The following is a 27,084-nucleotide window of genomic DNA, read 5'->3' on the forward strand; positions in this document are numbered from 1 at the left end:
AATGGGGGCCCCAAGTCAGTTCTGTACAGAGACCCATTGCTGAAAATGCCCAGCACTGATCCATCTAGGGATCAGTGCTGCAATAGGTGAGATTTTTGCTCAGCTGTTTGGATTAATTTTGGAGGGCCATTTTTAAATCAGTGAATCTGGCATTCACCAAACATTCTAAGATGGAAAATCATCCAGAGCCACATGTTTTCAGCAATTAACAATTCCCACTAGAAAATAGCGAATCTCAGATTCACTGCTTGTTTAATTAGACCTCAAAGAGTTTAAAGTTCTCCTAATCTTTAAGTGATTTTTGGTGAAAATTTTGGTAAATTTTGGCAATTTGGTGCAACGTTGAGCTCCATACAAAGAAGAAGTATTCTAGCCAATAATAGGCCTGGTGGTGTCAGGGATGGCACCGTGTAGAACCCAAGGAACACAAAGTCACCAGCACAAAATGCAATAGGCCTGATTCATCACAGTTTGTTTAATTAGACATTTTAGGTTTGATGGATCACCCAGGTGTTCCCATGATAGTCTATCTCAGGGGTGGGCAAACTTTTTTAATCAAAAATTTGGCAGAGGGGTTGGACCGATTGGAGAGTGGGCAGGGTTCGGCCATCATGACCTCACTGAATATGTACAGGGGACATGGCCCGCGGCTGTCGCTGGTGCGGCCCCCCAGGGGGGTACTTCTCCTGATCCCGCTCAGGGGGGCACCAGCCAGAGCCACGTCCTTTTTGTCTGTTGAATAGAGTAAAAGAGTAAAGTAGGAAGAGAGTTCAACGGGCCGGATAAAAAAACCTAACGGACTGTATATGGCCCGGGGGCCATAGTATGCTCATGCCTGGTCTATCCTCACCAGTGTTGGAGGCCTTTAATATATCTGGCTCATTGTCTCAACATGGTAACAATAGGTTCACCCCCCCTAGCCGTAATCCCAAGCGTGACTCTGAGTCGGGGTCTCTTAAACCTTTAAAAAATCCCCTTACCTTGCTCCGTCGGCGTCCCCTGTCATCTTGCTGGTCCCCACAGGTCCTGGGGACACGTCTTCTCCCTCTGATCTCTAGCCAGCAAATGCAGAGAGGATCTCCGGGGATTCCTGGTGATGTTGGTGCATACCGCGGTGCGGACAGGAGGAGCGGTGGGAAATTCAAATCATTTTGTATTGGATTCAATACATTCCCAAATACAAAATTGCTGTATTGAGTCCAGTACAAAGAAATATTCATATAATATATATATATAATTATAATATAAATATATTATACATGCTTCTATACACTTATATTACATGTTTAACTTTTTTTTTATTTTTAAACAGATTTTTGTGTTTATTATTACATTTATTAAATATTGGACATATTTCAGTGAGTTATGCCTAAGAATTATAGCCTACAATGTAGAATAAATTTCCATGCCAAAAAAATGTAACGCTTTTTGCATGGAAATACGGCCAGAATTAGGATGCCGGGGGGGGTTAATGTTTGCAGTTTCATTTCGCCTATTGGTCGGGTTAGGCAAGTAGGGGATGTAGCCAACAGTGGGCCTGTGCAGAACTGACTTGGGGTCTTTGTGGGTTTCTTTTGGCTGAGAAAGGTGCAGGGCAGTGCAGTGGTTTACTTTGCACTTCCCTATGAGGGCCCCGTGGCCCTTATTACATTATGGAGCAGGGTAAGGAGGGGCGTAGGGGCAGACATAGGGAGTGTGCCATTGCATCAGGGCCCCGGACAATTTTTTGCAAACAGAAGCTGTTCAGGAAGGTATCCGCTCACTTTATTTATGGCAGAATAAGTGTCTTTTTAATTTTTGAACAGAAAAAAATTTAAATTGAACCAAAAGGAAGAAAAAAAGACGTTCATTGCTCAGTGATTCACTGTAAAGGGTTAAACCCCAATATATACACACACTGAACTTATTCTCTGACTGTGGAGACATTCCAAACATTTCCATGTTAAGTATCATCCTCAACCAGAAGTCGTATTCTTCACTCCAGGACACCAGAGCTTCCCGAATCCCCTCGGAATACTGAGCACCGGTGACTATTCTGCTAGGTAATTATTATATCAACGGGCACAAATATATCTCTCACATTCACCACCACCATAAAACATTCTGCATGTTTACTACTTTTCATCATTTTATTCACCATCCCCGTAATATGAATCATTTTGTGTCATTTGTTATTTCCGCCTGCTGGGCCTTAGGAATTTTTTAGCCTTTAGATGAATTTGCGGGATTTTGCTTTGTGTATTATCATTACTTTTTAGTTGTCTTTATTGTCTTTTATTGCATTATTCACCTTTTATTGTTTATGACAACATTTTTTTATTGTGAAAATGCTGTTTAGTTTTGCACATTGGTTTAATATTCCTATAAACATTGCATGCACATTCATTTCATTCCTAAGTGCTGGAGTCCATATGGCCCCATACTGGATGATGGATGCAGGGTAACGATCCATAGGTTTATTGCTTTTTACTTTCATACCTCCTAAGCAGAAGAAAGCGAGTTTCCCTCCATATATACCTCTTTGTTAGAAGGATATGAGGTGGCCTCCCCTGTGTTGTAAGAGTATAGAGTATAGGTTTGAGAAAACAATAATTATGTATTTATAGCATGATTCACACATAAATAATAAACAATAAAGGTACGTAACCACAAGCTGATTGTAACTTCATGGGGTGAGGTTTGACACACTATATATCCAGTCAACTAACGTTTTTCGGTGAACCTTTATACGTATATAGATTCAATACAAAAATGCATTGGTGATTACATTGGTTCCTTACATCATGTAAGTTAACATATCTAAATCAATTTACAAAGTACAGATATATGTCATAACTGGAATTCAGTATAAAATGACAGGAGTGTATACCATCTCTAGAGTAAGACACGATTTTTGGTAGGTATGTTTCTACCTAGTATTATACACTCCTGTAATTTAATATTGAATTCCAATTATGACATATATGTGTACTGTGTCAATTGATTTAGATATGTTAACTTACATGATGTATGGAACCAATGTTTTTATTGCGGTATGCTGAGCTCTGGTGTAGGATCTTTTTAGGATCCAACACCTTAAAGCTGCATACACACTTGTAATAATTTTCGTTGGAAATGAACGACTAACGACCGATCGTCCGATAACCGTTAACAAAAAATGTACTCAACGACTGACCAACGACTCTAATGAAAGAGGATTGACGCTGGAAACAAACAACCGTCCCGGTGGATCTGATTGAGCGACGATCGTTTGCTATCTATTGTGTGTACGGTCGTTCAGTGATCGTGGATGGTTCTGCAGTACACTGATTCCTTTACATGTCACTTCCTGCATCGTTCAAATGATCGTATTTAGCGTGTGTACACTATGGGTGGAATATATTTGAATGATCGTATTGTTACAGAATGTACAGAATTGTGCACAATACCATCGTTCAAAATAATCATGCAGAATCGTTAGTCGTTTGTTTTCTAACGACCATTATTGCACGTGTGTACCTAGCTTTACACACATGGATAGATTGCCCTGATGGAAACAGAGTTTGATTAGATTTGATAATATTTTGTTTTTGATGCCCCTGAGGAAGCAATGTGTTTTGTGAAACGTGTCGAGAAATGAAAAATAATATTGTTATATTATCTTTATTTTATTGTTAACTACAAATTGTATACCCAGATCTCATGTACATATTTTTAATGAAAAATCTATTATGCTTTTATAATCATTTGATGTTACAAAACGATTCTGTCACAGTGCCACAGGGCCGGATGGTGGCCCCTCCGAGTCACCAGCCCAGTTGACAGGGACACGCACGGGACGCAGAATCTAGCAGCTGCCCAGTCTTCAGCAGAGCCTTTAGAGGTGAGGATGATACGTTGAGGGCAACTGCTAGGTTGTGGCCCCCATGCAAGCAGAGATTGGTGAATGCTGGGAGATAGGAAACAGGGGAGGTGCCACAGCAAGGGACAGAAGCATGGTCAAACAAGCCAGAGGTCAGGGCAGGTGGCAAACAGGAGTAGTCACGGGTCAAAGCCAGATTCAGTACACAGGAGAATCAGCAACTTGAGACCAAACAGGAACAGCTAGAACCTGAGAACAGAGCCTACAGGAACCCCTTTATTCAAGCAACTTCCTGTTGACAGTCACTTCCTTATGAAGGGTAGGTCATGTGACGGATGGGGGTCATGTGATCTGCAGACTCCTAGCCCACCACCAGAGGGAGTGCTGGTGAAGAGGCATTTTCAGGTGGTGTTTACATGCCAACAGGTTGAGTGCAGCTGCGGAACACTCTAGTCCTCTAAGGTAAAGGGGCAGCTGACAGACAGGTTTATTGTAGGTGTGGACAGAATAACAACAAAAGAACCCTCAAAACCCCAGTGCTCAAAAGCCAGAGATTGGTGTGCATTGTAATGGGTGAAATAAGCATTTGATCCCTTCGCAAAGGATGACTTAGTAATTGGTGGCAAACCCCTTGTTGGCAATCACAGAGGTCAGATGTTTTTTGTAGTTGGCCGCAGGTTAGCACACATCTCTGGAGGGATTTTGTCTCACTCCTCTTTGCAGATCCTCTCCAGGTCAGTAAGGTTTCAAAGGCTGATGATTGGCAACTCGAACATTAAGCTCTCTCCACAGATTTTTTATGGGATTAAGGCTCGGAGACTGGCTAGGCCACTCCAGGACCCTCATGTGCTTCTTCTTGAGCCACTCCTTTGTTGCTTGGCCGTGTGTTTTGGCAATTGCCATGCTGGAATACCCATCCACGACCCATTTTCAATGCCCCGGCTGAGGGAAGGAGGTGGTCACCCATGATTTGACGGTACATGGCCCCGTCCATTGTCCCTTCGATGCGGTGAAGGTGTCCTGTCGCCTTAGCAGAAAACATCTCCAAAGCATAATGTGTCCACCTCCATGTTTGACGGGGGGGATGGTGCTCTTGGGCTCATAGGCAGCATTCCTCCTCCTCCAAACACGGCGAGTTAAGTTGCTGCTTTCACCCAGTTCTCCTCTGGATCATTCACATGTTCATTGGCAAACTTCAGACGGGCCTGTACATGTGCTGTCTTGAGCCGGGGGACCTTGTGGGCTCTGCAAGATTTCAGGCCTTCATGGCGCAGTGTGTTACCAATTGTTTTCTTGGTGACTATGGTCCCAGCTGCCCTGAGATCATTGACAAGTTCCCCCCGTGTAGTTCTGGGCTGCTTCGTCACTGTTCTCATGGTCATTGCAACTCCACGAGGGGAGAACGTCCATGGAGCCCCAGACCGAGAGGGATTGACTGTTATTTTGTGTTTCTTCCATTTGCGAATTATCACCCCAACTGTTGTCACCTTCTCACCAAGCTGCTTGGCGATAGTCTTGTAGCCCAGTCCAGCCTTGTGTAGGTCTACAATCTTGTCCTTGACATCCTTAGATAGCTCCTTGGTCTTATGGCCATGGTGGTTAGTTTGGAATCTGATTGATTGCTTCTGTGGACAGGTGTCTGTTATACAGGTACTGTAACAAACTTGGATTAGGAGCACTTCCTTACAGAGGGTGCTCCTAATCTCAGCTTGTTACCTGCATACAGGGAAGACACCTGGGAGCCTGAAATCTTGCTGGTTGATAGGGAATCAAATACTTTTCTCTCATTACAATGCACAGCAAGCTCTGACTTTTCAGCACTGGGTTTTTGAGGGTTCTTTTGTTGTTATTCTGTCTCTCACAGCTGCAATAAACCTACCATTACAATTATAGACCGGTCATTTCTTTAGCAGAGGGCAAACGTACAAAATCAGCAGGGGATCAAATACTACTTTCCTTCACTGTATATATATATGTATATATATATATATATATATATATTTATATATATATATATATATATGTGTGTAAAACAAAATATCTTTACGGTTCTGTCTGAAATATGTTGGTTTCAAACATGCTTTTTTAGTTTAACTTAGTTTCTTTTTTCAACCTATGTAATTATGCAAATTCTATTTTTCAAAGGAGTCAATGCTGTCAGTTTACATTCTTCAGGAAATGATTCATTTAATCAAATAGAGGTTCTACTTTCATTTCAGATCTCAGAGATTGCAGCATGTAGTCTATATAGAATATAGAAGTCTGGCCTGAATTAATCTTTCTGGAATATAAAGAGAAATCAGGACTTGGACCCAGGTAAGCACTGTGCCTACTATTTATGTGTCTACTATCTGTCGTTGGAGAATATTGGTCACCTCTCTGTTAAGATCAGAGATTCCTTCTGCTGGCTTCTAGGTGAGTGGTAGCCCAAGAGTTTTGCTTGAGAACAGTTACCTCGAGTGGTGGTTGATATTTTTGTTTGGTCATACAGATTCCTTCTGCTGGCCAGATCATTGTACCAGACTCTTGCTTGTATCATGGTATTTCGCAACCAGCTAGTTGTCTTTGGACCACCATATACCTTTAATGGTTGGGTATGTTAAATAAAATAGACATATGTGATTGGTAGTCTTGGCTGCTTAAGGCAAATCTTTCAGGGTAGAGTCAGCAAAGTGAGAAATATTGGCAAGATAATGGCTCAGAGATTAGGAATCATCTAAATCCCAATGTTTGTGCAGTTCTTGGCAGAGTTCATCACAGATCACCTTCAGCTACAGTCTCTCAGTTTGTACCTTGCTACAAAAAATACAGTGTACTTTATGAGTAATCACTGAGGGTGGGGAGACTGTGACAATGTTTCTTCCCGCCTGCAGCAGACTGATGGCTTATTCACAGTTTAGGACTGCAGCTCAAAATTGTCTTTTTATTGGTAAAGGTAGATCTTTTGTACTGCTGTTTGTGGATGTTCATACTATAAATACAATAAATAATACAAATACGGACAAATATTTATTAAAAAAAAGGAACCATATTGTTAGCTCCAGCATTTGTTCAAATAAATAAAATGGTAAAAAAAGGATAAATCAGTTATTTGAAATCTGCTGAGCAAACGTTTCAGTTTTTCGTCCATGTGACTCAAGATTCCTTCTACACATCTCTCCAATTAGTGGAAGGGCGTCATTATGGTATGAAGCAAGTTGACATTTTGCTATATCACTGTTTTTGCATTTTCTATGTGATATTTATATCAAATGTTTTTGTGTCCTTGCAGACACTGTAAAAAAAAAGGGCAATGCAAATGATGGATATTCACCTATGTTGGACAAAGCAGACACTTTGAACTTATTTTATTATTATTATTATTATTATTATTATTATTAATAATAATAGTAATAATAAACAGGATTTATATAGCCCCAACATTTTACGCAGCTGTGGTGGCTGCTGGTGGCCAGTGGAACTTCTTTAAAACTAGATATTCAGCGCCACCAGCAGGAGAGGCAGATAACCATACCAGCAGTGCTGTACATAAGCCTGAGATTGCCACTGGGTTATTTATTTTAATACATATTGTTACCCTTATAAGTTAAATCCCAATAGACTTGTAAAATCACCCACTTTATCATTAGCTCCAATCAGAAAGTATTGGTATTGTACTCTTGAGACAGGGGAAGAGCCATAGGGGTAATATGGAGGAGAGAAGACAGACAGTACAAGAAGACTAGAGATGAGGAAAAAATAAAAAAGTGGAGAAGAAAGAGTAAGTGAGCCAGGAGTAAGGATGGACCAGGCTTGCTGGATAGAAAGCCAGATAAAAGTGGAGGGCTAGGTTCCTATCTCCCTTGCTGTTCATCCCAACTCCAATGAGTGGAGCACCTGGCTCCCCTAATAGTTTAGCTCAGACCCTCCACTTGGCTAACCAGCTATAGAGCAAATAAATGGTCTGCAAGTGAAGGGCCAGAAAAAGATCCAAGTTCATGTGGAGGCCCTACTGATCCAATAAGAGAGCTAAGAGCAAGTTTATTTTCTGGCTAGCCCAGACCCTCACTTGAATCTGGTCCACTTGCTGATTAGCCCACAACTTGACTTTTAGGCATGGGAAAGTGAGACTCAGGAAGTTTACGTGGTCCCGATGTTTCTGATGAAGCCTCTGCACACATAAATGTGCCTATGTACTATAATGAACGCAATCAGGCCAATCAGGAGATTGCCTTTGGCTATTTAGCTGGCTCAGACACAGCAACCAGCGTTCATGCAACTTGTCTCAGCCACTGCCGAGCCCCCTAGCCGTTATGAACTGTTTCCTGCTCAGGTGTTGTGAGTATTTCCCAGTCCAGCTCCTATGCGAACTCCTTGCTGCTCTGTCTGTTGTCTCCCCGTCTAATTCCTTGTGCTCTTCATCTGTTACCCTGTGTCTTCGGTGACCCTCATGTCACCCGTGCCTCCAATCTCTCCCTGTGTCTCCTGTAATCCCCTTTGTCTTGGTGACCCCCATGTCACCCATGCCTCCTGTCTCTTCCTGTGTCTCCTGTGTTCCCCTTTGTCTTTGGTGACCCCCATGTCACCCATGCCTCCTGTCTCCTCCTATATCTCCTGTGTTGCCCTGTGTCTTTGATGAACCCCGTGTCGCCCATGCCTCCTGTCTCTTCCTGTGTCTCCTGTGTTCACCTGTGCCTCCAGTGACCCCCGTATCAATTATGTCTGTTTTCTGGATTTCTGGTTCTTGACTGACCTTTGTACCTGACCTTGCTTGTTTGCTACCTGCCTGTACGCCGGCCTTCCATGATTATTCTCCTGCCTGTTGATTCAATACCACACACTGTTTTGCCCATCTGGTGTGCCCAAGGACTGCAACCTGGCAGTAGTCTGCAGCACAGCATCCTCACCTCTGGAGGAGAAGACCATGCCTAAATTCTGCTCCTTGGCCCTTCGTATGGCCCACACCACCATTGAGCAAGCCATAGCACCCCCTAGGGGCACCATCTTTCTAAATGTGACAATCAATATAGCAATATGGGGTTAAAAGCATCACAATATCACTCATTAGTTTCCCAATGCTTGCAGATAGCAAAGGTTAAAAAAATCTGTATTGGGGATATTTAAAAGGCCAAAAGGTTAATAATATATGTTCAAGGATTGCTCAGTGATCTACTTTTAAATATAACACTATATTATATAGTATGTATGTTATACACAAAATTTTCCCTTAATACAGGTAAAGCCTGCGCATGACTGTTTGATAACCTTGAGATTAGTCATACTACATTCCATAAACATTCCTTCAAACAGAATTCTTGAGAGTTACACCAGAGAACCAAGGGCTTTCTGAATCTCCTCTAAAAACTGGCAACTTTTTATGCAAGGTAACTTTTATACACCTGTGTATACTTTATATATTACCATCGACACAAATATATCCCACAAATTCAACGTTTTCAAATTCTTCATATTTGTTCTCATAGAAACAAAAATTCATATGTACTACTTTTCCTATCAACCTTCTATAATACTGACTGGGGTGATTTAGTGGTATTTGTTTCACCTTCTGCTGTGACTTTGGAATGTTTTAGTCCTAAACTGAGTTTTCTCTCGGTTGATGTATTTTTGTGAAAGGGAATTACATTTTATCTTTCTTTATTGTCTGGTTTGTGTTATTTTTTATTGTTTGTGGCAACGGTATTTTTCACATTAGTTTATCATGTGTATATTGTTAGCAAATTAATTTTATTGTAGGGGTCATGGGGACATATACTGCTAGATGGGTGCCTGACCAGGTACATGATCGATATCTAGTTGTTATTGAATGTTTACCTGGCCTAATCAGGTCACATCTATCGATCAGCCCAATTGTACACCGCTCCTATCTATATATCGATATGGAGCCCTCTTGTTGCAGGTCTAGCTGTATATCCTTGTTTGGTTTGGTAAAATGAGGTTGATTAAAGAATTAAGTAAATTAATTTTGGTGGAGTCTCCAGTCCTATATCAAACAGCTCTTTCCAGGGTTTCATTCTGACAAGTTGAGCAGCTTTCTCTCTAAATTACCTCAGTGCTCTGTAAATCATTTATTGTGTGTTAGATGTTTATAATAAATGTCAATTTTCTAAAGTATAAACCCAGAAAAAATCTAATGCAAAACTGTTAAAGTTTATCTTTATTAGAATTGAAATTTAAATCTCAATTGACTGAGCAAAAACAGCCCGGCCAGTGTGAGCTCAGACTTGTGAGCTGCAATGAATCACATTTTTGGTTCTGGGTTGTTGATGCACATTTTAGAGGTTGAGATACCTGTTGTTATTTATTTACATTCAATAAACTCATAAAAAGTGATGATTATACTTGATATGCCATGAAGCCCTCACTGGCCATAATTGTGCCATGAAGCCATCACCGGCCATAGCCATGCCATGGAGTCATCACTGGCCATAGCCATGCCATGGAGTCATTACTGGCCATAGCCGTGCCATGAAGCCCTCACTGGCCATATCCATGCCATGAAGCCATCACTGGCTATAGCCATGCCATGGAGCCGTGACTGGCCATAACTGTGCCATGGGGTCATCACTGGCCACAGCTGTGAAGCCATGAAGCCATCACTAACCATAGCCATGCCATGAAGCCATAGCCATTCCATAAAGCCATCACTACCTATAGCCCTGAAATCAAGCCTTCACTGGCCATAGCCATGCCATGAAACAATCACTGGCCATAGCCTTGCCATGAAACCATCACTGGCCATATCCATGCCATGAAGCCATCACTGGCTATAGCCGTGCCATGCAGCCGTGACTGGCCATAACTGTGCCATGGGGTAATCACTGGCCACAGCTGTGCCATGAAGCCATCACTAACCATAGCCATGCCATGAAGCCATCACTGGCCATAGCCTTGCCATGAAGCCCTCACTGGCCATAGCCTTGCCATGAAGCCATCACCGGCCTTTAAATAAAGGTAGCCATACAATCTAAAATGACAACAAAAGCGTTAAACATTAGATTCTTGGACGCTTGATTCCATGGGAATTAAACATTCATCAATATCTGGTAATCCTCCATTACTAAGAACTTTATCTTTATCATTTTGTTGATTGCTGATTGGCTGAGTTGTGTTTGTGTCCCCATTGGCCAATGGTTGACTTTGCTCATTTTTTGCCTCTGTGTTATTAGGAGTAGGTTGATGGTCAGTTCTTCTGCTCCTGTAAGGATGTTAGATATGAGATATTGTAATTGATTGAAAAAAAGTGGAGTTGGATAAAGTTAAAGTGAATCTGTTGTAAGGGAAACAGGGGCTGCCATTGATGAGCTAATTCTAAGAATGCCATTGTCCTGGTTATATTACTCATAATCCCTGGCTGCTGGCCTCTACCTTCTCTCAGGACTCAAAACCTTTAAAAGTTTCTGAAAATTCTGATCCAAAACAAGGATGCAGCTAAGGGTTTCTTTCAGTCTCCTTAATTTTCCAGCTTAGTCATTCTAAGGGGCAAACCATACATAAGAGTGTCCCATTTGCCCGAAATGCAAACACAATCCCTAGCTACCTCAACTCCAGCTAAGCCCTGGGGCAAGCAGGCTGAAGGTCAGCATAGCACTTGCAGAGAGTGCCAACTAGGCAGCAGCCTTGTAACTATTATAGGGAAAACTGCTTGCCCCTGGGGTTAGCTAGGGTTTGGGTATGCTTGCCCCTGGGGTTAGCTAGGGTTGGGGTATGCTTGACCCTGGGGTTAGCTAGGGTTGGTATATGCTTGCCCTTGGGGTTAGCTAGAGTTGGGGTTTGCTTGCCCTTGGGGTAAGCTAGGGTTTGGGGTATGCTTGCCCCCGGGGTTAGCAGGGGTTGGGGTATGCTTGACCCTGGGGTTAGCTAGGTTTGGCGTATGCTTGCCCTTGGGGTTAGCTAGGGTTGGGGTATGCTTGACCCTGGGGTTAGCTAAGGTTGGGGTATGCTTGCCCTTGGGGTTAGCAAGGGTTTGGGGTTTGCTTGCCCTTGGGGTTAGCTTGGGTTTGGGGTATGCTTGCCCTTGGGGTTGGCTAGGGTTGGGGAATGCCCACAAGTAGTGCCAGCTAAGGATAACGATGATATGATTTATTTTGCTTGAACAATGATAATGATTTGGGAACAGTGCATACCCCGGTGGATTAAGAAACCTTTGCAGGAAGTGCCAACATAGGATATTAGAAGCACCAATCTAAAAATTGTGGGGCCATGAGCCATTTGGGCATGGTGTGGCACTTGAAAGATGCCAGCTTGGGTAATAATTGGAGTTAAGTATTGGAGGAGCACTATAGCCCTTTCTACAGGGAAAACCAGCCTCAGCAGACCTAATGTTTTCTGTAAGTGTCCTGTAAGACAAAGATTGTTCCTTACCTCCATATAAAGAATCCAATGACTGCTATTATTGGTAGTATTAATAATAATAGGAATAACCAGTATAAGTGTTTATCCCCAGATGCATTGGATGTTGTATCTGTTTGATTTTTATATTCTTGGGGATTCTCCGCTTCCTTTCGGCTGTTGCAGGTTTCTAGAACAAAAGAAGTAAAATGAATATATTCCTTGTCAAGGATAATTCTCCCCATAAAAATGACACAGATATTCTATATATATAAATTCACACACATACACCAATCAGGTGAAGGAAAGTAATAATAGTGATTATGGAGGTACAATGGTGATGGTGTTGGGGATATAACAGACATAGGGAAACCGTTTTAGAAGGTAATGTGTTGGAAGCCGGAATAATGGACAAGTGTTCGGATCTGAATGACAAAAAAACAAATTGTGATAATTAAATGACAGGGGTACAGCATCCCAAAAAACGTCCATTCTTGTGTGTTGTGTTCTTGCATTACCCATGCCAACTTACCATTGGAATTGGGATCCAGGAGAGTGCTGATTCCATTGTATTCTAAGTAGTAGCGCAATCCTTTTCTTTCTTCTGTGGTAAGGATCACTATGTTTGATTTCAGGCAGACCTGAGATATGTTGTCATGGCAGGTTGTTGGATTATCAGATAATGTATCCAATAGAAAATCACAGAGGTCCTCATTCCCTCTTTTTATCCCAGTATACAATCCCGGCTTTTTTCCTTCATCTAGAGAAGCTTGCAGACTTATCCAGGCTGCCTCACATTGTGATGGTACTGGGAAACAATATAAAAGATTAACAGAGATAAAGAGAACAGTGAGGGACTTTGTGGTTCATTCTGATCCCCATCTCCTAACCAGAATGGCTGCATTGACTCTGCAAACCTTAGTGGCCATCTTTGATTTGTACTTTTTGCTCTCCCTGACCATGCAGCTTGTGCTGGAGGGGGGGGGAGGGGTATTGGAACTATGATGTTAGGAGTGTCATTTGTGGGAGCTATGATGTTAGGAGTGTCATTGGTGGGAGCTATGATGTTAGGAGGGTCATTGGTGGGAGCTATGATGTTAGGAGAGGGTCATTGGTGCGAGCTATGATGTTAGGAGTGTCATTGGTGGGAGCTATGATGTTAGGAGGGTCATTGGTGGGACCTATGATGGTTGTGGGCAGAACAGCCCAATGCTAAGCATTTTTATGATATATCATTATAATATTACACCTACAATAGGAGTAAATATGGCAGGCCTAGTGGACCAGTGGCCACCAACCTTTTTAGACCCACTGACCACTAAATTTACCAGCTCCAGGCCGCACATGTACAGGAAGCTGAGTGTCACTCAAAGGGGAATAAACTTCCCCATAGTGACGTCATGATGTCAGAACCCGGGATCCATATGGGGGGCTCTACCGGTGCGCCATTCCAGCGGGACTTTTTTCCTGACCCTGCTGGGGGGGAGCACTGGCCAGAGCCGCGGACCACTGGTTGACGACCAATGCCCCAGACAAATCCAGAGAAAATCCAACCCTGGTGGCCGTACACTATTCTGCATTATTAGAAGATGAGATAGTAGATTGGATAAAACATCTAAGTCTTATAGGACTGAAGTCATTCTTGATTGATATTTGATTGATATACGAATCAGGCATTAACCTTTGCTCAGTCAAGTGGCTGCCCCCCACCATGATGTATAAATCCAGCCTAGGGGTTCCATAACCACCAGCCGATGGGAGCCGATAGTACAACATGGCTCTGCTGCTTGGTATAGGCAATGGCAAAGAGTATGTCCAATGGCTAATGGTTGTAAGGGAGTTTTCCTGGTTGAAGTAAAAGAATAAATCAGGTGATATATGGCGGCACTCATGTTATAGAGACAGGTAGACCTCACCTAGGGTTACAGCACTGATCCTTCATAGATATGGTATGGTGAGCATTGTCACCCTGGGGCTGTGTACACACATCAGATGAATTGTTTGGCTTGTCCTGGGTGAATATCTAAGAGCCATCACCTGGCGCCATTCATAGAACCCTTACACTGCGTCCAGAACATTTCCCTTCCTTACAGAGATATTGGGGTCCATAGAGAGTTGGGGGTAGCTATGTGTGACGGGGTAGCAAGATATGATGGGTGTAACATTTTAATAGGGAGGAGGGACAAAGGGCATTTTCTAATGACTGCCATATTTCCAGCATCCCTCCTGGGAATATTGGCTTCATGTGACAGGCAGCTCACCAGCCGCTCACACTGTCTGCAGATTTGATCCCAGGTGGCAGTGAGCAGTGCTGGGCGTCTCTGGTTCCACAAGCAAAAATTTATGTGTGCAGGCCATATACTGGGGGGGGAGGTGAGCGGAAGGGCGGATGAGCAAAGGAGGGGGGGGGGGGGGGGGTGGGGATGGGGGGGGCGAGGCGGGGCGGGGTGTTGCTTCAATACAAAGTTACATGTAAGAAGAAGTCAGGTGCAGCTGAATATATAACAATATGAACTTACTAAGATATGTAAGGAGATCACTGAGCGTCACCAGAAGTCTCAGAAGTTTAATAAAGTTCATCTTGGTGATGTAAAATAAACTGCAAATACAAGAAAATATATAAATAGTTACAAAAGTATTTGTGTAGGTGTTATATATATATAAATATAAATGTAATCTCAATTCACCCTGCAGAGCAGCCCAGCCCCTATTCATTGTGCATGGAGCAGGTATCACCCCCTATGGCTCCTTGTTGGAGGAGGTGTATCGCAGATACAAAGCTATGAGAATCCAATAGAAAGTCTCACCGTTACCGGAGGGTGCGGAGCCCGGTGCTCTCCTGTCCGGGATGGTGCGAGGAGCCCGGTGCAGAAATTCTTCCGGTCACCGGCACAGCTAGCGCCGAGCAAAGCGGTCACTGGGGGGAGGGGATGATTGGGGCGGTGCTGGCTGTACCCCCGGAAAGTTCGGGACTGACACCCTGAAGGAAGTAAAGTAACGTGCAGGGAGCGATGAACGGTGCTGACAACGCTGCCAGGGAAAAGTGAGTGGAAGGAAGGTGGGGGGGGGGGGGGGTGATTATTATGGGGAGGGATCTGACCAATCACAGCTCATACACAGGGACTACACACAGCTGGGCACCCCTGCCAGAATAATGCTATGCTATACTCTATGGGGGTCATTATAGTTATAAAACATTTATTCTGACATTCCATAAAACATTCACTGGTGGATCAATTCTGAATGAATCAATTACTGCCACACAAACACGTGGACCTGGAAGATTCCCACTAGAGAATGTCAGATTCGTTGCTTTGTAAATAGAGCCAAATGCAGATAACAAAAGAATAGGCAAAGTAATGGGTAACGAAATAATGTGATATTCTAAAACAAGAATATGGACTAAAATATAGAAATATAACATAAATATATTAAAGACGAAATGTATAAAATGTCTTCCTATTATCTGTACAACATTTGTGTAACCCCTCATACAAATCACCTTTCATATAAATCATCAGTTAGCTTTCCATAGCTTTGTAAGGGTTAAATAATAAAGGTAAATAGAGATAAAATTTAAACAATATTTTGATTATTTGTTTTACAATATTTGTATTATTAACCATTGATGTTCTGTATCCTCAACCCAAAGCCGCATCACAGGTGAATGACATATTGGGGAATATTGTTCTGATGATGAATTGTAGTCAGATCATTATTATTACAATCAATACAAAATAATTACATTCATATAAGTATCCGATGAATCATTCACTTTTACTGTCATATCGAATCGAATTATTGATTATAGCATAAAATAATTTAGATTTCCAATGCAATGATTTCCCTTTGTTCAGTCGGCATTCCGGATACATTGTCTGATGGAATGAAATTGTTTTTATGACTTTTTTATTTTCTTCTAATAAATGAAAATGATTTCATACAATGCAGAGGAATCAGAAATACAAATACAGCTCTGATTATTGTGTGCCGACAATTCAGAGAAACAAGAGAATCCTTATTATAAAACATTCAAAGAGGAAAAAGATACAAAATCCATTTGTGTATAAAAATATCTTTACAAACAAAATAGAAAAATACAAATAATTATTATATAAAATGTGTAAACTTGTCATCTGCCCGAACATTATAATTAATAAATTATTAATACACAATGATTGCAACTACAACTACTAATGTGTTTTGTGTTGTAGTTTGTGTAACATTACCCTGGCAGTAATACCTGGATGGGAGGGATTGCTGGGACTTGTAGTTCTTCTATATACATTCACAGCCTCTATTGATAAAAATACATTACAATGACACAAAATACCAGATGGGAACTTATTGCATCGATTCCCTTTATATATTCCCATGTAATAAATTATAAAGTGATCAGCAGATAATAAGCACACTTTGTTCTCAGTGTTCCAAGTTTGTAAAGTTATCCTGACAACCCAAATCAGAGATAAAATGTGTGATTTACCTATCTGAATGTGTCAGTATTACTTCCTTGTACTGTACAGCCAGGGATACAGAAGGGGTCTTAGCAGATATATCTGTGAATGTTTTCACATCTGTGAATGATGTTCTGTGTCACATTGAAGTGAGTGAAACTTTTATATTCCCTGAACTCCCCCAACTCAGCTCCTGAAACTTCCTGACTACCTGACATATATTCTGAGCTTCTGGAAATATCGAATTGTTTCTGCAATACCCAATGCCTGGTATATATAACTCTGTCTATATACAGCTGCTTGTAGTTTTATTTTTATTATGATATTGCAGTATTGATATTTTAGGAGGAATTATTCTACAATTGTGATTTCAATATTTTATTATTTGCAATGAATGTTATTTGTATAGTATAAATTGTAATGAATATGATTATTATTCATGATTTATAATATTGAATATTTTACACTTTACTATGAAATAAGCACAGCTATCACCTGGCTTTCACCCATTTCATTCTATTATTAAGGAAAAGATAAATTCAATATTCAGGGCCTCTTTCCATACAGCCCTTCCCCTATACAGAACCAGTCAATGGTCCAACTTCCATTCGAGGCTGAAAAACAAAAAACAATGCAGGTTAGAGTGCCGGTTATTTGTGTAGTATAAATTGTAATGAATATGATTATTATTCATGATTTATATTATTGAATGTTTTACACTTTACTATGAAATAAGCACAGCTATCACCTGGCTTTCACCCATTTCATTCTATTATTAAGGAAAAGATAAATTCAATATTCAGGGCCAGATTTATCTTATTTTTCTCTCCTTAAAGCCAGCTGGCCCATGCTAACCCCGCTCCCCATCCCAAAATAAAGCTTTTAGACTGACCCCCACCTAAATCTCTAGCTTCTGCTCCTTGTATTGGGGGTGCCATACCTCATACTGCAGCTGGTATTACTTTGGTGACATTATCCTGGCATGGTGCTAAAGTGTCCAACTTCTCTCCTAAAATCATAATGCAGAATAGTGTGGAGAGGACTGAGGACTGGTCTGTCCCCCCATTACACCCCCCAGTATATGGCCCTTATATTGCTATTACTACCTACCTGTCACCCTTACTATTTACCCCTTAGTCCATGATTTTTGCATCTTTTAACGTGGGAGAACCCTTCAAATAAATTTTATGTCTTGGAGGAACCCCTCCTATAATTCCTATACTCACAGCTCACAGTATATTAGTGTAGTAGTCAGTGGGCAGAATTCCTCTTACATTGCTGGACATTGGGAAGTTTGTCCCCCTCTCTTGTACCTTCTGCTGTTCTTCCTCCACTTTGGTGTTTTCTTGGATTGCCTCCTCTCTCCTCCTTTACTGGTTTACATAGGATCTCATCCATTGGCATGATTTATTAAAGTTATCCAAAGCTGGAGGAATACTCTTTCATCAGTGAAGCTTGGTGATCCAGCAAACCTGGAATTGATTTCCTAAAAGTCATTAGCAAATGTTTTCAATCTTGGACCAGATCCATTCCAGGTTTTCTGAATCACCCAGCTTCACTGATGAAAGTGTATTCTCTCCAGTCTTGGAGAGCTTCAATAAATTAGGGCCATTGTGGGAAGTTCACAGTGTGCAGTAGCTTGTGGAAATAATCACCAAAGTTTATGCAAATAAATAAACATGTGTCATGAAAATGTACATTACTCCTGTGAACAACAGGACATATCCTTATTCACAGAACTGTTCTGCAAGGGTGAATGCCTGGGCTGCTCCTGTCTGCCTAGGACAGTGAATGAGCTTTTCACCTTAGATGTAGCTGCTGCACTGGTTTTCTTTTTTGAAGCAGAGAAGAGGACATTTCTATTTTTAATAATAATAATATTAAACAATATTTATATATCACCAACATATTACACAGCCCTGTACATTAAGTAGTAATCCCTTTAGTCCTGTAATGGGCAGATAAAGTTGCTCTTTCATAGATATGATACAGTGAATGAGCATTGCAGTATGTTGATAAAAAAAGGCAAAATATGGCCATCATATCCAGGGACCATGGGGGCAATTTATTGCCTTTGGGGGATCAATGATTGGGCTGGTTACATTCCCCCCCCCCCCCATGTACCTAATTATAATGATGAAAGGAAAGGATGCAAAAACATTACAGCCCAGCAACAGAAGCCACATGTATATACCTATTGGTTGCAACTTTAAATGCCCCCAAGTGTCAAATAGACATATCCCCCGGCTTTCATTATTACACCTGACCATGAAAGTAAAATAAATAACTTTCATCTGATTCTGGACAAATGACCAATTGCATAAAAGGATGATGATCTATTATTAATATTAATAATAATAAACAGGATTCATATAGCACCAACATATTACGCAGCGCTGTACATTAAATACAGGTAGTGAGACAGGAGGAGGAGAGGACCCTGCCCCGAAGAGCTTACAATCTAGGTCCATTATGATTCTCAGGTACCACAGATTTTATTCTGGGGATTCATCTTCATGCATGTGCACATAGAAAGGGAACAATCATACAAAGAACATGAATGCTGAACACATCTCATACAGCAGTCTGCCAAACTTCACAAAGAGTTTATCAATGTTAAATGTATGGAATCATTGATCGGGAGATCCTCTGAATTGTGGGCCATCGTAATGATTTATAATATGATGTCTGAATGTATATAGAATAATACAATAGTTATACATATAAATATATTATATATATATAGTATTATGATTATATAATGGCTGAATGTAGCTTTAGTGATCTCATGTATGCTAGGTCACCCTCACCTAATCCAGCGCAATGTCAAGATGTCTCATGGAAGCATTTTATTATTTTATTATTTTTATGTATTCTTTGTAATAAATTCACAGTCCCAGATTTATTGGTAAATTCATTTTTTTAATTGAAGCCATTATCAGTCTTTGTCCCTGCACACAGCACTCTCTATAAAAGACATGAATAAGATAAATCAGCTACATTTCAGTACTTCATGGTTGTGAATGATACAAGTGGTGGATTAATGATACATCTAGGCAAAAAACAAATATAACAGTACAGATCCTGAATTCAAGTACTAGCCAAGCTCTACCCTTTACGCTACAGAGAGAAGAAAGAATTCCAATCAAAAAGCTAGAAGCAACCTAAGGTGACAACACTCCTCTGAAGATCCAGTAAACTCTTCTGTTGTCACATAAAGATAAGAAGTTTCTTTCTAATTACCAGGAAATGATTGGAACTCTCACATTTAGCATTAGATAGCAGAAAATTCTGAGCTTATTTTAAAAAACACTTTACATGACCTCCTATGTTGAAGAATGGTCATCATATTGAATGAAATACAAAGTAACAATTAGGTCATACCATGATATTTATTATTATTGAGCTAGTCGAAAGTTGAAAAATCACACAATACATCTACAAGGGAAATAAATAAGAAAACCTGCAGCCTGTCTATCCCAGATAAAACCCTATAGATATACATGATCCAAAGAAAGCACAAAACCCTTATAAATCTGGTTCAATTTATTCCAATAGGGGAAAAATGTCTTTCCTGATCCCATGAGATCCCTGGATCTCTCTGTTATCTTTACTTTAATTCCTTAGTCCCCAGTTATATTCTGTGCTTCTAGAATTCATCCAGCTTTTTCTTATAGCAATCTATAGTAGTTGCTGAAACTCCTTCCTGTGGGAGCTGATTCCACATTTTCACAGACCTTACAGTAAAGAATCCCTTCCTTATCCGGAGCTTAAACTTCTTTTAAGTGCCCCCCTCTGCTTTGTAATGACCTTAAAGCAGAGGTCCCCAACCCCCAATAGTGGCTGACAGGTGGGCCGCTGCTCTGGTTGATTCCCCCTCCAGCGGGGTCAGGAGAAAGACTCCACTTGCGAAGTCGCACCGGCCAGAGCCGCTGACCACACCCCCCATATGGATCGCAGGTTCAGGGAGGTGGGGGGGTTATGTATCTGGACAAAGGCTCAGATCTGCAATGCGAGAGTGGGAGCTTCTGGCATTATGACGTCACTATGGGGGTAGTTTTTTCCCCATTTAAATGACACACAGCTCCCGCGCATACGCATTCTGGAGTCCGTGAGATTAGTGGTCCACGACCTCCAAGTGGTTCAGGACCATTGCCTTAAACTGAATAAATGGGGACAGAATGGGGGAGGAACGGAATTTTCTAAAAAATGCTAAATGTTATTTTAATACTAAAACATTCATTCTTGTTTGTTCTTCATGTCTGGCAAGCAATGAATGAATGGCTTATTACACCAAGGACTGTGATGTCTCTCCATTCTGTACGGCATGCCCATTGCTGCTATCCTGGGTATTGTTCATCTGAACTGGATCTCCTTTTGAATTAAGTGGGGTCATTTCTGGGATATCCTTCTGGGAAGCCGCTTTATTGGACTCTTTTTTCTTTCTTCTCCTGCACCTAAAATCAGATGTATCAGCAGTTATAGGCATAGAAGGAAATATAATATTCTAAGAACACATTATAGTGGCAGCTGCTAATTCTGTTCCTTTTACATTAAAGAGGCCCTGTCACCATCCTAAAAATTGCAGTAAAAAAGAAATGCATGCTAGCAGGATTTATCCTTAAAGATTTTTGTATCCACTTACAATATGTCTTTGCACTTGCTCCTCTCTCTCCTTGCACATCACAAACTTCTCCTCTGCAGGGACTGTTTAATTTCTGTGGCCCCAGCTCCTCTGCCCCCTTCCCTCTGCCAGGGCAGGGGTGAAGTGGGTGACTCCCAACAGCTCATTGGATTTGGATGTTTTACCAATGAACATGCACCAAATACATATAATGTGCTCATGGTCTTATGAAAAGGTTATTGTTGTAATGAATAGTCTGGTGACAGGTTCTCTTTAACATCCAACCAAACCCAACAAGGTTGGATCTGAACAGAGCGGTTAGAATTTTCTTGCTGTGTTCGCTCCTATTTAGGGCTCTCATTTCCTATCTCACTAATAATGTAGTTGGTAAATTTAAATTTGGATCCAAGGAAAGCAAAGGGAGCATAAATGGGATTCAGGATAGGGAATGATGGAGGCTATGGCATGAAATCTGTTGGATGGTTGCAGTAAATCGTGGCTGGCTGGAGGTGGAAAGGTAGTAAGGTAATATTTATCTTTAAAAGTTGCATTCATTTGAAATGTTTAAAATGTAAATGTTATAATAAAATGTTATAGTTAAATACATTATATATGAAATATCTACCAGGAACATATATAAGCGTTAACATAAGGTTGGGTGTCTTCATTTTAGCCATGTGACAGTAAGTTTAAATGTTTTTGGAGTATTTGCTAAAAAATCACTTTTTCTAAAATAAGTTTCCTTATCTGGGTGTGATAGGTTTGTAAATAAATCTACTCACAAGATATAGATGTATATGATGATGATGATGATAATGACAACACCAATGACGCCACCAATGACGCCACCAATGTTTACTGGTATTTCCACAACTTTTCCCACACTGGTTCCATTATTGTTATCAGTCCCATTCTTTGAATTCAATAAACAATCTATATAATTGATTGCTTTTTCTTTGTTTCCAAAAGAATCTGCAAAAAAAAAAAAAAAGATACACCAACTATTTGATATTTCTGTATAATAGTAGAACCTCTCTATTATGAAAGTAAGCTTTTACTAAGTCAAAGCAGTCCTTTATCCAGTATCCACAATCCACTTCTAATTCCTATAGTGGGCTGACAACACACATCAGTTTCTGTGGATGGAGTGGTGTCAGCCCTGCCCTTTGTCTGGAGGCTGCACCAGAAGGTAGGGAATCTACCCCTAAATAAAGCAAAAAAATGTTCTTCCCCTCCATCTAGGAATATTGGATGGCTGTAATGCACCTTTTGCTGTATATTCTCAGGAAATCCCATCACCCCCTCCATATTCTGCCCCAATATTGAACATACCACTGCAATTTGGTAGAATTGGAACCTCAGAAATCACTTCTAATTGCAGCATTTTAGTTGAATTTTCTCTGAGTAGTGCAGTACAGTTGTCCGACACCAGAAAGGCCTTATAATTGTCAATGCAGGTGACATTAATAGGAGAATTGGATGCTGGAAGCTCGCACATCTTTTTCCCTATTTTAAAGCTCAGGTTCTTTCCATACAGCCCTTCCCCTATACAGAACCAGTCAATGGTCCAACTTCCATTCGAGGCTGAAAAACAAAAAACAATGCAGGTTAGAGTGCCGAATATCAGTGAATCCAATCATCGTACCGCTAATACCACCCTGCCCATCCTGGAACTGATGGCAGAAACCCCACTTAGATCATTTATATATTTCCTATATAAATTACCTTTTCTCTCTGCTTTACATTCAAACTTCTATGACAGGTCAGAATAAAATTGGTAACAATGGAACATTTATAATATATACATCAGGACCTTGGCATGAAAGCTTTAGTGAATGTGTCTGAGAACACAGCTTCTCCATAAAAACCATTTGTGCTGATTAGGAAATAATAATTGTGCTATATATAATCAATAAATACAAGAAATACCTGTAATCTGACACAATGTGGTCACTGCTTTTCCTGCCTGATTGTCAGTATTGCTCCCAGATATCTCCATACATTGGTGTTCCTCTCTGGCAGGATTCCCTGGTGAAAATTATTATTATTATTAATAATTATAAACGGGATTTATATAGCGTCAACATATTACGTAGCGCTGTACATTAAATAGGGGATGTAAATGACAGACAGATACAGACACAGGAGGACCCTGCTCTGAGGAGCTTACAATCTAGGAGTATGGAAATGAAAACCTTTCCACTGTCATATGAAAAGAAAGAAATTGTTGCCTTTGTTGAGCCTGAGGTGACACTGAGATCCCACCCTATACCTTCTAATAGATATGATTATTATTATTATTATTAATATTAATAAACAAGATTGATATAGCGCCAACATATGATGCAGCACCGTACATTAAATAGGGGTTGCAAATGACGGACAGATACAGACAGTGACACAGGAGAACCCTGCCCCGAAGAGCTTAGAATCTAGTAGGTGGGGGGATTTACACACAATAGGATATAAATGACAGTCATGGGGAGATATATACAGATATATGGATAGAAATATAACTCACCCAGAATTTTTTGGGGAATAATGAACATTAGTGATAACAGTGTAATGATCTTCATTCTCCCGATGTGAAACATTCTGCAGATAGAGGAAAAACAATATAAAAAGTTACAAAACATCATTGCTTCATTTCACAGATAGAGGAAAAACATAAATATATAAAAACAGTTACAAAACACTCAGAGGAAACAGATCATTGCTTCATATATCTTTGTAGACAAATTATTGGTACATAGTAAGCCTGGGAGCTAATTATTTTAGTATTTAGTTTACCCCCCCCCCCCCCCTTCATTCCAGAGAAATTGGGGTTCAGGTATTAGGTGCAGTTATGTGTAACAGGGCAGGTATTGATAGGTGGAGTATTTTATATTCTGATGATGGCTTATTGATGATATTTATGGCCACAGGTGTCCCCCGCTTATACCTTCATTTTTAGTTTGGTACAATTGTAGTGAATTCGGGGTTCCCAGTAGGTAAGTGGATAGGATAGTGTGATATTACAGGTATAGTTTGGTGAGCGGTGCTCCAACCCATAAATCTAGCAGGTAGCGTGTACAATGACGTCATAGTAAGGAATGCTGTGTATGAATGCTGCATGGCGGGTTCTGCAGCGTTACATCCCCCCCAGTATGTCACACACAGGGGCCCCTCATAGCTAGCAGTACTTGGGGTTCAACTTATGGAAGGTGACAGGGTAGTGTAGTATGACATTTCTAGTTTTGTGACCGGGGTCGCACCTCCTTGCTATATAAGTTGCCCCAGGGGTCCATAATTTGTTATTATGTTTCATTTCAGGCTTATAGACAAACTTTTAAAACAGCAACCCTGTTTATTTTTCACTAGTTTTATTATTACTTTATAAGTTGTTAAAGGTAAGGAGATGAAGTTTGGGGTACTGCTGCATGCGTGTACCCTGAAGATTTCAAGATGGTAGGATATAGTAGATTGTAAGCTCTTCGGGGCAGGGTCCTCTCTTCCTGTGTCACTGTGTGTATGTGTCATTTACAATCCCTATTTAATGTACAGCGCTGCATAATATGTTGGCGATATATAAATCCTGTTTAATAATAACAAATAATAATAATATAGTGTTTGTATCAGGGGTGCCCACACTTTTATGGCTTGTGAGTTACTAGCAACACAAAAAATGCTAAATATATATTCATGTATATAAATGCTGAGTATACTTTATATTTAAAATGTATATTGTTTATATAACAGCATGGACATGTATGGACCAATAGAATTCTCTACATTTTCGCCAATACTCCGATGACTTTAATTATCTCTGTTCCTTTAAGAATTTACCCCTTGCCTGCTCCTCCCTATTTATTTAGATGAGATGTTTACCTGCACAGTGGCCACACTTAGCTGCAGATAATGGTGAGGAATTAGTTTAGCGCTGTTAAATATTTGTAAAAGAAAAGTGTAAGAAAGTGTTAAAAAGTAGAGTTTGGGTTTACATGTCTATATAAATATATAATATAAGGGAGGTATACTCACTTCCTCATAGCAGCGGCAATGCTCCCATCCTGCCGCCTCCACTACTAATAAGCCTTGTGCTGTCTGTGTCCCCGGACCGGTAGCAGTTCCTGGAGATGTATAGGTCTCAAGCGCGAGCCTTATCTCTGATTGGTCAGCAGCAGATCACGCGCAGCTCGTTTGAGCCGGCCCTGTGACGTCACCACACTGTGACGTCACAACAAACCTGCACGCAGGAATTACCTTTAGGATCAGTGTTGGGTGGTCAGGGGTCAGGATTTAGGAAAGTGAAACCCTGAATGTAGTGTATGAATGTTTCTGCCTCTCCCTGCGTGTGGAGGAGGGGATGAGTAATGGCAGCATTTGCATTTCTTTTATTCTGCTTTATATCCAGATTAAACAGACTGTGACATCACAGAAAGGCTGCAAATATCACCTGAGAACTAGAGCAGCATTATGTGTGATCACAGCAGCGCCATCATAGAACAACTTATTACAGCACAGGGGACCAGGTGGAGAATCAATTACTGCCACATAAACACATGGACCTGGAAGATTCCCACTAGAGAACGTCAGATTCATTGCTTTGTAAATAGAGCCCAAAGCAGATAACAAAAGAATAGGTTAAGTAATGGGTAACGAAGTAATGTGATATTATAAAACAAGAATATAGACAAAAATATAGAAATATAACATAAATATAATAAAGACGAAATGTATAAAATGTCTTCCTATTATCTGTACAACATTTGTGTAACTCCTCATACAAATCACCTTTCACATAAATCATCAGTTAGCTTTCCATAGCTTTGTAATGGTTAAATAATAAAGGTAAATAGAGATAAAATTTAAACAATATTTTGATTATTTGTTTTACAATATTTGTATTATTAACCATTGATGTTCTGTATCCTCAACCCAAAGCCGCATCACAGGTGAATGACATATTGGCGAATATTGTTCTGATGATGTATTGTAGTCAGATCATTATTATTACAATCAATACAAAATAATTACAATTAAATATATATTCGATGAATCATTCACCTTTACTGTCATATCGAATCGAATTATTGATTATAGCATAAAATAATTTAGATTTCCAATGCAATGATTTCCCTTTGTTCAGTCGGCATTCCGGATACATTGTCTGATGGAATTAAATTGTTTTTATGACTTTATTTTCTTCTAATAAATGAAAATGATTTCATACAATGCAGAGGAATCAGAAATACAAATACAGCTCTGATTATTGTGTGCCGACAATTCAGGGAAACAAGAGAATCCTTATTATAAAACATTCAAAGAGGAAAAGATACAAAATCCATTTGTGTATAAAAATATCTTTACAAACAAAATAGAAAAATACAAATAATTATTATATAAAATGTGTAAACTTGTCATCTGCCCGAACATTATAATTAATAAATTATTAATACACAATGATTGCAACTACATAACATACACCAAATATCCAATGTTATACAAATGTGTTTTGTGTTGTAGTTTTTGTAACATTACCCTGGCAGTAATACCTGGATGGGAGGGATTGCTGGGACTTGTAGTTCTTCTATATACATTCACAGCCTCTATTGATAAAAATACATTACAATGACACAAAATACCAGATGGAAACTTATTGCATCGATTCCCTTTATATATTCCCATGTAATAAATTATAAAGTGATCAGCAGATAATAAGCACACTTTGTTCTCAGTGTTCCAAGTTTGTAAACCCAAATCAGAGATACAATGTGTGATTTACTGATCTGAATGTGTCAGTATTACTTCCTTGTACTGTACAGCCAGGGATACAGAAGGGGTCTTAGCAGATA

At 40.2% G+C, this 27,084-nt stretch overlaps 2 protein-coding genes and 1 long non-coding RNA gene across 4 annotated transcripts in view; 1 reads left to right on the top strand and 2 right to left on the bottom strand.

Moving 5' to 3' along the window:
• LOC140340312 (uncharacterized) overlaps window positions 1–27,084 on the top strand; it is a 70,886-nt gene that overhangs the window by 13,447 nt on the left and 30,355 nt on the right. Inside the window, exon 2 of the long non-coding RNA XR_011922628.1 lies at window positions 6,061–6,157. This is a non-coding gene — a long non-coding RNA (uncharacterized lncRNA). The remainder of the gene's footprint in view (window positions 1–6,060; window positions 6,158–27,084) is intronic.
• On the bottom strand, window positions 9,815–15,205 carry LOC140340310 (uncharacterized). The gene is made up of 5 exons (XM_072425392.1): window positions 14,977–15,205; window positions 14,689–14,768; window positions 12,702–12,977; window positions 12,203–12,359; window positions 9,815–11,036 (listed from the first exon to the last, which is right to left on the bottom strand). Exons 2-5 carry the CDS (start codon window positions 14,747–14,749, stop codon window positions 10,826–10,828), a joined length of 705 nt encoding a protein of 234 aa, XP_072281493.1. The 5' UTR covers window positions 14,750–14,768; window positions 14,977–15,205; the 3' UTR covers window positions 9,815–10,825.
• Window positions 19,528–26,840, bottom strand: LOC140340309 (uncharacterized). 2 transcript variants are annotated; one of them, XM_072425391.1, is made up of 6 exons: window positions 26,785–26,840; window positions 23,772–23,845; window positions 23,180–23,278; window positions 22,583–22,834; window positions 22,033–22,222; window positions 19,528–21,083 (listed from the first exon to the last, which is right to left on the bottom strand). In XM_072425391.1, exons 2-6 carry the CDS (start codon window positions 23,842–23,844, stop codon window positions 20,915–20,917), a joined length of 783 nt encoding a protein of 260 aa, XP_072281492.1. In that variant the 5' UTR covers window position 23,845; window positions 26,785–26,840; the 3' UTR covers window positions 19,528–20,914. The 2 variants fall into 2 exon arrangements, with proteins under 2 accessions (XP_072281492.1, XP_072281491.1); XM_072425390.1 differs by lacking the exon at window positions 26,785–26,840 and adding an exon at window positions 25,271–25,470.

The sequence above is a fragment of the Pyxicephalus adspersus genome, chromosome 11 (assembly GCF_032062135.1).
Source record: "Pyxicephalus adspersus chromosome 11, UCB_Pads_2.0, whole genome shotgun sequence".
In the NCBI taxonomy this organism is placed as follows: Eukaryota; Metazoa; Chordata; class Amphibia; order Anura; family Pyxicephalidae; genus Pyxicephalus; species Pyxicephalus adspersus.